This window comes from Mytilus galloprovincialis, chromosome 13, assembly GCF_965363235.1.
Source record: "Mytilus galloprovincialis chromosome 13, xbMytGall1.hap1.1, whole genome shotgun sequence".
Lineage (NCBI taxonomy): Eukaryota > Metazoa > Mollusca > Bivalvia > Mytilida > Mytilidae > Mytilus > Mytilus galloprovincialis.
This window is the reverse complement of record NC_134850.1, coordinates 65,937,106-65,950,849: the sequence shown is the minus strand read 5'-3', so window position 1 is coordinate 65,950,849 and position 13,744 is coordinate 65,937,106. Positions and strand designations below refer to the sequence as shown.

Below are 13,744 nucleotides of genomic sequence, written 5' to 3'. Positions count from 1 at the left end.
GATTATGCAATAAGAATATTTAAAAAGGTAACCTGGCTGAACAGCAACAAATGGATCAACTTGATACTCAAAGGCAATGTATCCTATGAAGAGTCAAGTGGCAAAATAGATCATGTTGATTTATCGTGCAATTCTGATAATTTTTGCTGTTCTTTATCTTCTAAATAAAGGTTTACAAAAAAAAAAAAAAAACACAAATAGAAAACAAGAGTGCACACACTGAAATGTCACTTCCACTATACTGACCATGTTGATAGTCCTTACATTTTAAGTTTTACTACAAGTATCACATTCACATAAAGGAGTAGGTCCGGTTAGGCCCGATTTTGGCCTCAAATTTCAGGTTCATCTGACGAAAGATTTTGACCACTTTTTAAACACTTAAAAGTGTCTATTTCATTTGAATCAATTATTTTATGTAAAAGATTTTAACTGATTTTGTCATTAAAAACGACCCGATTCAAGTTCAAATATGAAAAATTCTAACAAATATGCCGAAAAATGTCACTTTTCAGATGGTTTTCGTCATAAATGAAATTGGCTCCATCCGTGTTCATCCTCAATCTTTATATATGTTATGTATTATCATAATATACATGTTATGTATTATCATAATATACAACTTACCTTTAAATATTAAGGATGAACACGAATGCGGTCACTTTCGTTTCACACGAAAACCGTCTAAAATTTAACTAAAATGCTAGAATTGTGAAGATTTCAGTAATTTAGCATGACTAATAATTGTGCTAGTACCTGATATATGTGCATTGTAATGTCAAAAAAAAAGCCCATATTTATGTAGCAGAAGCATTCTTCTTTACAATCAATAACTAAAAGTTTACATTTTAACAATTTTTTAAAACTGCTATATTTTGGGGCCAAAAAGGGGTCTTACTGAACCTACTCCTTTATGATCCAAGAAAATGAGGTCAAGGTCACATAAACCAAGCCAGAATTACATGTACAAAGATGACCTATAGCTTAATTATTATAGTATAAAAGAAACAGACCAAATCATGGAATTTCTTTATTGACCAATAAACAATGAAAATGAAGTCCAGGTCAGATGAACTCTGCCAGACAGATATAATTATACATTGCAAATATATTTGACGTATTGGTCATAGTCATACCTGTCAACTGACCCGCATTTTGCAGGTGTGACCCCAGATTTTCACAATTCTGAGGGATCACCCAGGACACCCGCAGGGTCACTGAATAAACCTGGAATTCTGAAAATGACCTGTTTTCACCTGGATTTCTAAGCCTAAAGAATGATTTCATAAGAGATTTTTCTTTGAAATACCGGCAAATTCTTAATTCCTCCATCAACAGAAGTTCAGCTACCTGTGTAAACTATCAAATTAAGTGACCCATCAAGTGCATGGCTTCACTTGACAGCTTTGGTGTCAAACACACTGTTGATTAACACCAATTACCTTAGCTTTAGGTCGTAAATAAATTTCACTGTTGTCACGTTTTACAAACATTTTTCAACTGAGTTACTTCCCCTTTTTTGTCACCATTCAAAATTTTTCCTTATATTTACGTTTTTTGAGGTAAAAAAGATCAAATCTACTACAAATATAACTTAAATACATATTGAAATACAAATGTATAACTTTTCATTTAATTCATACCTTAATACAATTATAAAAAAAAAAAGTTGAAAATTATTTTTTTTTTTTTTTCATCTATACCATGTATACTTCTTTTAACTTTATTTTACTATACTCTAATTACAACTAAACATTATCTTACCGACCGTGCGAGGGCTGAAAGGCCAGTCAAGGTCGTTAAACACCACCACATATATATACATTATCTTAGTTGATGCTGAAAAACTGATTAGCCAGTCACAACTACTTATAAAGGATTGAAATAAAGCCAGTTGCAAGATACATCTTGAGGGTGAATTACTATATATGTAGAACAATGTAGATTAAATGTCAATCATTAACTAAAGAAGAGGAGAAAGTGTAAAAAAGTTATCAAAAGCTTTTCAAAGTGCAATGAAATGATGATTAATAAAGTTAACATGTTTTGGAAACTTTTATTTAAATTATAAAAAAAAAATGTCCCCTAATTACTGAAATTCAGCTCCAAAAAGTACGCATTATGACCTGAGATTTCATTCTTCAATGCAGGTCATGACCTGCATTTTCATCGTCACAGGTTGACAGGTATGGTCATAGTATGTAAGAAACAAAGTTAGGGAGCTACCATTTGATTTTTATGGGGGGGCTAGGATGAAATTTGAAAAAAATAGGCAGGACAGGAGTTTTGAGTAAAAAAAAAGGCAGGATGAGACACTTGCAAAAAAAAAAAGTCAGGACGACAATTTAGGTAAAAAAAAGTCAGGATAAACTTTTAAAAAAAAGGCAGGACCGAACAGAGTGAAAAATAAAAAGGCAGGACAGAGATTACAGCTAAAAAAAAATGCAGGACAAAATTTTTAATCCTAGCCCCCCATAAAAATCAAATGGTAGCTCCCTTAACCAGGTAAACTTGACATTAAAAAACAAACCGTGAAAATGAGGTGAAGTTCAAATGATACCTGCAAGACAGACTTTTACACCTTACAATTATTTCATACATTAAATATAGTTATATTGCTTACAGTTTATTAGAAAAACAGACCAAACACACAATATCTCAAAATAAGCGATGAACCATGAAAATGAGGTCAAGGTCAAATGAAACCTGGCAGATTAACATGTGCATCATAAAATATTTAAATACACCAAATATAGTTGACCTACTGCATAGAGTATTAGAAAAACAAACCAAAACCTAAAAAATAAACATTGATCAATGAACCATATAAATGAGGTCAAGGTCAAATAAAAAATGCCAGGATGGTTCAAGAAAGTTATCAAAATTTCAAAAACTTTAACCACAGAGTGAATATTTGTGGAAGCCGCCAACGACGGAATGTAGGAATGCTATGTCCTGCTTTTTCAACATGTGCATCATAAAATATTTAAATACATCAAATATAGTTGACCTACTGCATAGAGTATTAGAAAAACAAACCAAAACCTAAAAAATAAACATTGATCAATGAACCATATAAATGAGGTCAAGGTCAAATAAAAAATGCCAGGATGGTTCAAGAAAGTTATCAAAATTTCAAAAACTTTAACCACAGAGTGAATATTTGTGGAAGCCGCCAACGACGGAATGTAGGAATGCTATGTCCTGCTTTTTCAACTAAAGTTGAAGGCTCTACAAAAACACAACTTAAAATCATTGAATCATGATAACGCAGTTAAGGTCAGATGACACCTGACACCACTTGGACATGTACAACTTACAATCCTTCCATGTACACAAAATATAGTGGATCTATTGCTCATGAGACTTGGACTTGACCACAATAATTAACCTTGTTCACCGATCCATGAAATGAGGTCGAGGTCAAGTGAAAACTGTCGGACAGGATCTTGCAAGGAATGCATATATACCAAATACATAAAGTTCGTTATTCTTTTACTCATAAGGATAGAGAAATGAAAGACCCTTTTGAACTCAATGTGATATAATCTAGTGCCACTTATGTATATTGAAAAAGGGCATACTACAAGGAGAAAAAGGATGAACACGAATGCGGTCACTTTCGTTTCACACGAAAACCGTCTAAAATTTAACTAAAATGCTAGAATTGTGAAGATTTCAGTAATTTAGCATGACTAATAATTGTGCTAGTACCTGATATATGTGCATTGTATTGTCAAAAAAAAAGCCCATATTTATGTAGCAGAAGCATTCTTCTTTACAATCAATAACTAAAAGTTTACATTTTAACAATTTTTTAAAACTGCTATATTTTGGGGCCAAAAAGGGGTCTTACTGAACCTACTCCTTTATGATCCAAGAAAATGAGGTCAAGGTCACATAAACCAAGCCAGAATTACATGTACAAAGATGACCTATAGCTTAATTATTATAGTATAAAAGAAACAGACCAAATCATGGAATTTCTTTATTGACCAATAAACAATGAAAATGAAGTCCAGGTCAGATGAACTCTGCCAGACAGATATAATTATACATTGCAAATATATTTGACGTATTGGTCATAGTCATACCTGTCAACTGACCCGCATTTTGCAGGTGTGACCCCAGATTTTCACAATTCTGAGGGATCACCCAGGACACCCGCAGGGTCACTGAATAAACCTGGAATTCTGAAAATGACCTGTTTTCACCTGGATTTCTAAGCCTAAAGAATGATTTCATAAGAGATTTTTCTTTGAAATACCGGCAAATTCTTAATTCCTCCATCAACAGAAGTTCAGCTACCTGTGTAAACTATCAAATTAAGTGACCCATCAAGTGCATGGCTTCACTTGACAGCTTTGGTGTCAAACACACTGTTGATTAACACCAATTACCTTAGCTTTAGGTCGTAAATAAATTTCACTGTTGTCACGTTTTACAAACATTTTTCAACTGAGTTACTTCCCCTTTTTTGTCACCATTCAAAATTTTTCCTTATATTTACGTTTTTTGAGGTAAAAAAGATCAAATCTACTACAAATATAACTTAAATACATATTGAAATATAACTTTTCATTTAATTCATACCTTAATACAATTATAAAAAAAAAAAGTTGAAAATTATTTTTTTTTTTTTTTCATCTATACCATGTATACTTCTTTTAACTTTATTTTACTATACTCTAATTACAACTAAACATTATCTTACCGACCGTGCGAGGGCTGAAAGGCCAGTCAAGGTCGTTAAACACCACCACATATATATACATTATCTTAGTTGATGCTGAAAAACTGATTAGCCAGTCACAACTACTTATAAAGGATTGAAATAAAGCCAGTTGCAAGATACATCTTGAGGGTGAATTACTATATATGTAGAACAATGTAGATTAAATGTCAATCATTAACTAAAGAAGAGGAGAAAGTGTAAAAAAGTTATCAAAAGCTTTTCAAAGTGCAATGAAATGATGATTAATAAAGTTAACATGTTTTGGAAACTTTTATTTAAATTATAAAAAAAAAATGTCCCCTAATTACTGAAATTCAGCTCCAAAAAGTACGCATTATGACCTGAGATTTCATTCTTCAATGCAGGTCATGACCTGCATTTTCATCGTCACAGGTTGACAGGTATGGTCATAGTATGTAAGAAACAAAGTTAGGGAGCTACCATTTGATTTTTATGGGGGGGCTAGGATGAAATTTGAAAAAAATAGGCAGGACAGGAGTTTTGAGTAAAAAAAAAGGCAGGATGAGACACTTGCAAAAAAAAAAAGTCAGGACGACAATTTAGGTAAAAAAAAGTCAGGATAAACTTTTAAAAAAAAGGAGAAAAGCTAACATTGTGAAAATTGAACTTGACCTTCATATAGTCACATGCAGGACTATATATATCTCTCAATTTGAAAACAATTTGTCAAAGTGTTTTCATTTTATTGAATGGACAATGTTTGGCAGCCGCTTCCTGCCGTACTGTTACCCCCAATTCAATAACCAATATTTCTTTTTTACTTTAAAAATCTGTTAAAAATGGGCTTTACTCTAGCTATATCCCCAATTTCAGGGAACAAACTTGATAAAAAAAACAATAGAATCGGAGAAATTCCATTTAAATCTATCATATATGAAAATGTATATCTACATTTGTTTATAAATGTAGCTTATTTTGGGAAAATGTAGGAAGCAATTTGCATTTATTGGATTTTGATAAAGAATTGCAAATATATCTTTATTCGATGGAGTTGACACATAACAACACAATATATAACATCACCTGACAGTCGGAAACCAGGTTGAAATAGAACAAAAGAATCGAAGCTCTTTCTTAGAGAAGGCAATAAATGCTTACTGTATTGTTTACTATAGTGACAAATTTTTTAAAAGTTAATAGAAACAAACAAAATTGCAATTTTCTTCTCAATTACGAGGTGTTTTATTTTAAAAACACCATTTGCATAAGTTTTCAATTTATCTAGTTCATAGTTAAGCAGAACAATTAGATATTAAGTCGACGACATGGGTATCTTTCAAGTTGGATGACAAAAATGCATTAAACCTCTGATTTTTTTTTTTAAATTAACACGGACGGAAAACGTATCAATCTATTAGTTCAGTAATTTTCGTGTCTGCCTTCCATTATGTGACTGAAGAAAAAAATGGGTAACAATTGTATCGAAAAGAGAAAATCGAGTGCACCTTTTTATGTTCGGGTGTGTTTGAGTTGAGAATTTTGTCTTGATATCGTACAAAATAAGAATATTTCATACATTGTCTCGCTACAGATTCTATCGTTTTTATATATTAAAGCTACAGGTTGACGTTATAACACAAAAAACTCACAGTACTAAAAGATGAAATATATTGGTCAATTGAAATACCTATCTAATGAGTCACAAAAACAGAGAAGGTGTGTTCGAATAGCTATTTTTTTTACTGAAAGTACTTGACGACAGTCTTCCAAGTTGGATGATGAAAATGCATATCTTCGAAAAATTCTAATTTCTTTGTGTGTGATAACTAGAGTTTATAGTCTTCATACACTAAAAAAATCTAGTCTGCCCTTCCACGAAATATTTAATTAGATTTTTTTTTAAATGTTTAAGAATTTTCGAAATTTCCACCTGACAACCGATCAGACATTAGTTTTAAGTTGAATCAATGCAGACAAGATTACTAACTGATGCTCATTAGCTAGTTGATACCTTTGTCTTTAAAAATACAACTGACATATAAGGATCGTAATGGTGCAATGTGGATAAATTTATCGGTTTCCAAGAGCAAAATTGGTAGCGCGTCATCCCTACAATGGCTTCCGTTTCTACGATTGTGAAAATGAACTGGCGTAATGGGGAGATAATTTTGACGAAGTAGGATCCTGACTGCTGAAATAGGTATGGTAAATATAGTAAATGGCTTATAATATAAATCATATAATTAAATAGAGAGAAATTTTAATATATAATGATCATATTTCTAAGTTCATGATTTAATTTAACATACATGTTTTTGGTCTGACTCCATGAGTTGTTGCCATGTTTTTTGAGGTGGAATCATTGCCTAGCAAATATGGACTAGATGCTATGCTTTTAGTGCCAGGTTCATTTCTGTCAATTTCTAAAAATAAAATGGAAAAAGACATAATCATGCCAAGAATACACATCTCATAAAAGAACTAATAAAGGTCTTCATTGAGCACAGAATGATATGACCAGGGTAAATCAAGGAAATGTATATCAAATGCAAGCATGGGCACAATATTGTAAATGACATTTTTAAGTGCCAGTCTTTGTGAGAATCAGGCAATTTAGGTAAAAACTAAAACATGGTTAGAAAAATTCCACCCAGCTAATCATGTTATTTTATACTAACCATTATCCTGAGTTAAAAAGTATTAGTCTTTCATTTGTGTGTGTCTGGTAATATCAAATAACTTGGTTAAAATGATAGCTAATTACAGAGTTATCTCCCCTTATTCATTAATTTCTAGTGCATGTCAACTAATTTGTATCTTCTATTACCAGAACAGAAAATGGAAAGGAATGTTATTTTTGTGCATAACTACATATTATGAACTGAAATCAATGTAAAATTGGGTGGGGTTTTTTGGTCATGTTTTCACCACTGCCTGATTCTTAGGCAGGCTGGCTCTTAAATACAACAAGTGAAACTGCTCACTGATGATACCCCCGCCGCAAGTGGATAATAATAATAGTGTAAAACTATGCAAGTGTTCGGTAAACAGGAAGTTGTCGAGTGATGAATCTGAAAACGCATCACACGGTATAGCTGACTTATATAAATCCGGAAACCAAATTTCAGAAATCCTTGTATTGTAGTTCCTGAGAAAAATGTGACCAAAATTTTCAACTTGGCTATCATGTGTAAAATCATACAAGTGTTCGGTTAACAGGAAGTTGTCAAGTGATCAATCTGAAAACGCATCACACGGTATAGCTGACTTAGATAAACCCTGAAACCAAATTTCAGAAATCCTTGTATTGTAGTTCCTGAGAAAAATGCGACGAAAAATATTCATGGGACGGACGGACTGACGGACTGATGGAAGGACAGACAGAGGTAAAACAGTATACCCCCCCTTTTTAAAGTGGGGGTATAATTAAGATGTTTGATCTCATGAGTTGTTACATCTTTCCAGGGCTTGCATTTACTTTGACAACTTCCTTGATAGAAGGTAATGCTTCTCATAAGGAAGCTATTAAACCAAGAGTCCATATGTACAGGTAAAAGAAATCAGTTTGAAAATTGTATGTACATCATCATCACAAGTTAGTTGATCTTTATGGACTACCTGTTTCACAGATGACGATGGATGTATATATAATTGTTGTACGGGTACCACATGAGACGTAGGATCTGTTTACCTTTCTGGACCACGTAGGATCAACCCCACCTCCTGTTAGAGTTTTTTTTATAGCTCAGTCTTTAATTTCATATGTTGTGTTTTGTATGCTGTTGATTCCATTTTTGTTCCTTTAATGCATTTGGTGCTGTTTGTCTATTTCATTTCTATATATGTTGTAAAGTTAAAATAAATTTCGTAAATCTTTTTAAAATTTAATATTATTTTTTTTTACAAATGCTCAATAGCATTGAAAGTGGTGTTACTGGTATATCAATCAATCAATTAGTACAATGTATGACATGTATGATCGAGTTTCATAAAATTCACATGAACATGATGCAACAAGCTAATATTTTAGACTGCACGTGGAAATGAGAATGGGACAAAAAGATTAGGAGGGATTCTTAGGAGGGGTGGACAGAAGGACAGAATGAGACATAGGAATTTTTTGTTACATCACAAAGCTATACCTGTCATCTCAACATCATCATCCTTTGGAGGACTAAACCATTTGTCATCCATATCCCTTGTACTACATGTCATACTTGTCTCCATTGCTGAAATATATACTCTTTAGTATAAACTGAATGGATAATACAGCCATATATAGCCTTTACAATATTGAATGTCAATTACTTTTCTAATATAATATTCTTTTTTCTTATGATCAACTACAGTGTTTTCAAATTTTTTCGTAAGGTGCTAAGTTTGATACAACCAAAGATGTTGAATGGGGGTGGACCTAAACAGTTGGAGAAAGCTGTATGGACACTTCATTCAAGCATGATGCAGCTCTGAATTTGAAATTGGGTATTAACCTAGTATGGTCTAATATCCAAAATATAAGTACATTACTAGAATCAGCATTCCCTTCCCTAGATCTTCCATCAATTTCTTCATTTTCCATCAACACTTGATGGACAATTGATGGAAATTTGATGGTACTTGATGGAATTCCATCCCAAACCAAAAATATCCATCAAAGGATGATGGAAATTAGAAATATTTTTTCCATCATCATTCATTTGATGGAAAATTTGATGGAATCTTTAACCCCTGATGGAAAATTGGATGACATTTTTACCCTTTGATGGAAAATTGGATGGCATTTTTACCCCTGATGGAAAATATGATGGCACTTATTCCATCTGATGGTAAATAGGATGGAAATGAAAGTTTTGATGGAAATTGGACTTAAGCATTTTCTTTGATGGAAAGAGGGATGGTATTTGGTAAACTTAAAAAAAATTTCCATCACAGGTGTCAGGTGCCAATCTGCTTTCCTTTAAAAGAGGGACGAAAGATACCAAAGGGAGAGTCAAACTCATAAATCTAAAACAAACTGACAACGCCATGGCTAAAAATGAAAAAGACAAACAAACAACAGCACACACGACACAACATAGAAAACTAAAGAATAAACAACACGAACCCCACCAAAAAACTAGTAGTGGTGATCTCAGGTGCTCCGGAAGGGTAAGCAGATCCTGCTCCACATGCGACACCTGTTGTGTTGCTTATGTGATACCAAATCCGGTAAATAGTCTAATTCGGTAGGTCACATTCAGGAAAGGGAAGGGAGTTGTAGTTACGACGTAAGGAAAATATCCAATATCATTTGTGATACGGTTATTCCATAACGGCCAACCAAGTCGTGATGGCGTCTGTAAAATTTACGAAGGGATGATTTCAACTTCACCATTTTAACCTTTGTGTACAGGATGTGACATCATAAATGAACACAGAGTTTGAGGCCCAATGAGGACAGCACATGTTTTTATACGACCGCAAAATTTGAAAAAAATTTCGTCGTATATTGCTATCACGTTGGCGTCGTCGTCGTCGTCCGAATACTTTTAGTTTTCGCACTCTAACTTTAGTAAAAGTGAATGGAAATCTATGAAATTTTAACACAAGGTTTATGACCACAAAAGGAAGGTTGGTATTGATTTTGGGAGTTTTGGTCCCAACATTTTAGGAATTAGGGGCCAAAAAGGGCCCAAATAAGCATTTTCTTGGTTTTCGCACTATAACTTTAGTTTAAGTAAATAGAAATCTATGAAATTTAAACACAAGGTTTATGACCATAAAAGGAAGGTTGGTATTGATTTTGGGAGTTTTGGTCCCAACAGAATAAGGGGCCCAAAGGGTCCAAAATTAAACTTTGTTTGATTTCATCAAAATTGAATAATTGGGGTTCTTTGATATGCCGAATCTAACCATGTATGTAGATTCTTAATTTTTGGTCCCGTTTTCAAATTGGTCTACATTAAGGTCCACAGGGTCCAAAATTAAACTTAGTTTGATTTTAACAAAAATTGAATCCTTGGGGTTCTTTGATATGCTGAATTTAAAAATGTACTTAGATTTTTAATTATTGGCCTAGTTTTCAAGTTGGTCCAAATGGGGGTCCAAAATTAAACTTTGTTTGATTTCATCAAAAATTGAATAAATGGGTTCTTTGATAAGCCAAATCTAACTGTGTATGTAGATTCTTAATTTTTGGTCCAGTTTTCAAATTGGTCTACATTAAGGTCCAAAGGGTCCAAAATTAAACTAAGTTTGATTTTAACAAAAATTAAATTCTTGGGCTTATTTGATATGCTTTATCTAAATATGTACTTTGATTTTTGATTATGGGCCCAGTTTTCAAGTTGGTCCAAATCAGGATTCCATATCAAGTATTGTGCAATAGCAAGAAATTTTCAATTGCACAGTATTGCACAATAGCAAGAAATATCTAATTGCACAATATTGTGCAATAGCAATTAATTTTCAATTGGAGTTATCTTTCTTTGTATAGAATAGTAGTTGATAATATATGTTGGAAATTTGCCAGACATGACTATGATGTCATTTTCTATTTTTATTTGCCAATAACTTTATGTAAATAACTTCATTGGAAATTTGCCAATATAAAATGTTGCAGATGAAGTTTTTTTTATTGTTTTATACAATAAACAATGTATATTCACTTTTACTACCAACCAATCTTTACCATTCAGTGATAACAAGCACTTTATTTTACATTTTAATATTTTTTGATGTATTTAAAAGAGTAGTTATTGTTGCAAACTCCATTAGAAATTTGAATTGATATCAGTTTTGGAAAAAGGAAACGGGGATGTGAAAAAAAAGGGGGGAGGGGGGGGTTTAAATTTTTCTCATTTCAGATTTCATAAATAAAAAGAAAATTTCTTCAAACATTTTTTTGAGATTTTGAGAGGATTAATATTCAACAGCATAGTGAATTGCTCAAAGGCAAAAAAAAAAAAAAGTTCATTAGACCACATTCATTCTGTGTCAGAAACCTATGCTGTGTCAACTATTTAATTTAAGATTTAAAAAGTTTGAAGAAGAAATCTTTAATTGATTTGTAAAATCTTGACATTTGTTTTGTGTAAAAAAAAACCATGTTATGTCAAAAATTTGATCACAATCCAAATTCAGAGCTGTATCACGCTTGAATGTTTTGTCCATACTTGCCCCAACTGTTCAGGGTTCGACCTCTGCGGTCGTATAAAGCTGCGCCCTGCGGAGCACCTGGTTATGAATTCTTCTGCAATATCTCTAACTTATAACATAAAAATAAACTACAAACTATAAATACATATTTTTTATATAATTTATAGCAATTATTCAAGATTTAGATAATTAACAGTATTTATTAGGGGCACATTTCAAAGAAATCAAATGTCACAAGACCCTACACAACCTCAACAAATCAACAAATTCAAATTTGAACATTCATTGTTCATTTGCATGAACATGCAGACAAGAAGCAAAGATGTTTTGTCATTAACAAATTATGAATTTTACAATGGATTTAGATCAAAAGGTTCTTATTAATTCTATTGACTGGGATTTAATAGTGCAGATGTATTCTTCTGATGACATAATTGTCTCTTGGATTTAGGAAGATTAGTGTGTACACATGTTCTGGATTAAATCTTTTGGTAAGTACAATGTATTAGAATTTCCACCATTTTGAATATATGTGCATGCTCTTTTAGTTCAAAGTTAAGTGACATTTAAAATGTTTTATTAGCTTTTCAGAGTCAAGAGAAAAAAACTAGACCATAGATTTATAGAAATTATTAATCAAGAAGATGTGGTATACATGGTATTATTTAATTGCCAGTGAAACAATTTTACTATCAACAAAAGACCAAATGACACAAAAAATGTGAATATACATATCATACAATTGTGTACGACAGGAATCATATTTTGTATCATTTTAAAACATTATTTGTTTTATAAAATTATTTAGTACTTAATTCCAATAAAATAATTTAAAATTAGAGATCTGTGGTATGACTGACAATTATACATTTATATATCCACAAATGACAAGTAACTAATAACCTTACTTTATGTCTTTACAATGTTAACTTATTCTAATTTATCATGTTTATAATATTCTAGATTCTTTTATTTTTATTTTGCAGAATTTGCCATCAACTAATTCAACTTTAAGGACAGAGATTGAAATTGACAACGTCGTCATAGGTAAAATATCGATAAACAGATATCGATAAACAGATTATCATTGGTCATCTCAACTCGATTGCTTTTCTCACTTTCGCTGTACCAGCTCAAGCGAGAAAATCAATCTCGTTGAGATGATCAACGATAATCTATAACTATCCACCAATTGCAATTCATTCAAAATTTTGACCAAATTGCAATTTGTTTTATTAAACCAAATTGTTCAACTGGTCAGAAATTTGAACCAATTGCTGTAGAAAACCACAGTCAAGTCGTGAGAGTGCAAGGTGATAAAATAAAACATACTTACAATCCTATAAGACTTTAACTCCACTTTATTGATGGTATTTCTAAATCAGTCTATCAATCTGTATAGTTATATTATAGCCATTACCATACTAAAGGTGAACTGTTTTATTTTTAATTGCTATAAAAATGTCCAAACTAAGCTTTTATATAGTTTTTCTTTCGAAAAGTATTCTATATTCATAAGAATCACACATTATGTGAATAAAAACATTTCATATTCAGTAAAATATTTGTGAAATTGCAATATGTTTGTAGGAAGGGAAGATAATCTTTTTTGGTTTCAAAAAATCTTTATTCAAAAGAATAGTATTTTAGGTTATCTCCCCAAGGAAACTTATCAATAGCATATTGTTATTTCACACGTATTTTACTGAATATATGATGTATTATTTTAAATGATATATGATTCTTATAAATATAAAATCCTTTTCGAAAGAAAAACTATATAAAAGCTTAGTTTCGACATTTTTATAGCAATTCAAAATAAAACATTTTACCTTTAGTATGGTAATGGCTATAATATAACTATACAGATTGATAGACAAATTTAGTTATACCATTATTATAGTGGAGTTA

The 13,744-nt window shown here is 31.9% G+C and overlaps 1 protein-coding gene across 1 annotated transcript in view; it reads right to left on the bottom strand.

Moving 5' to 3' along the window:
• Positions 1-13,744, bottom strand: part of LOC143056178 (uncharacterized) — a 48,027-nt gene that overhangs the window by 5,541 nt on the left and 28,742 nt on the right. Inside the window, exon 3 of the mRNA XM_076229261.1 lies at positions 8,839-8,925. Coding sequence (XP_076085376.1) covers positions 8,839-8,925 — 87 coding nt within the window. The remainder of the gene's footprint in view (positions 1-8,838; positions 8,926-13,744) is intronic.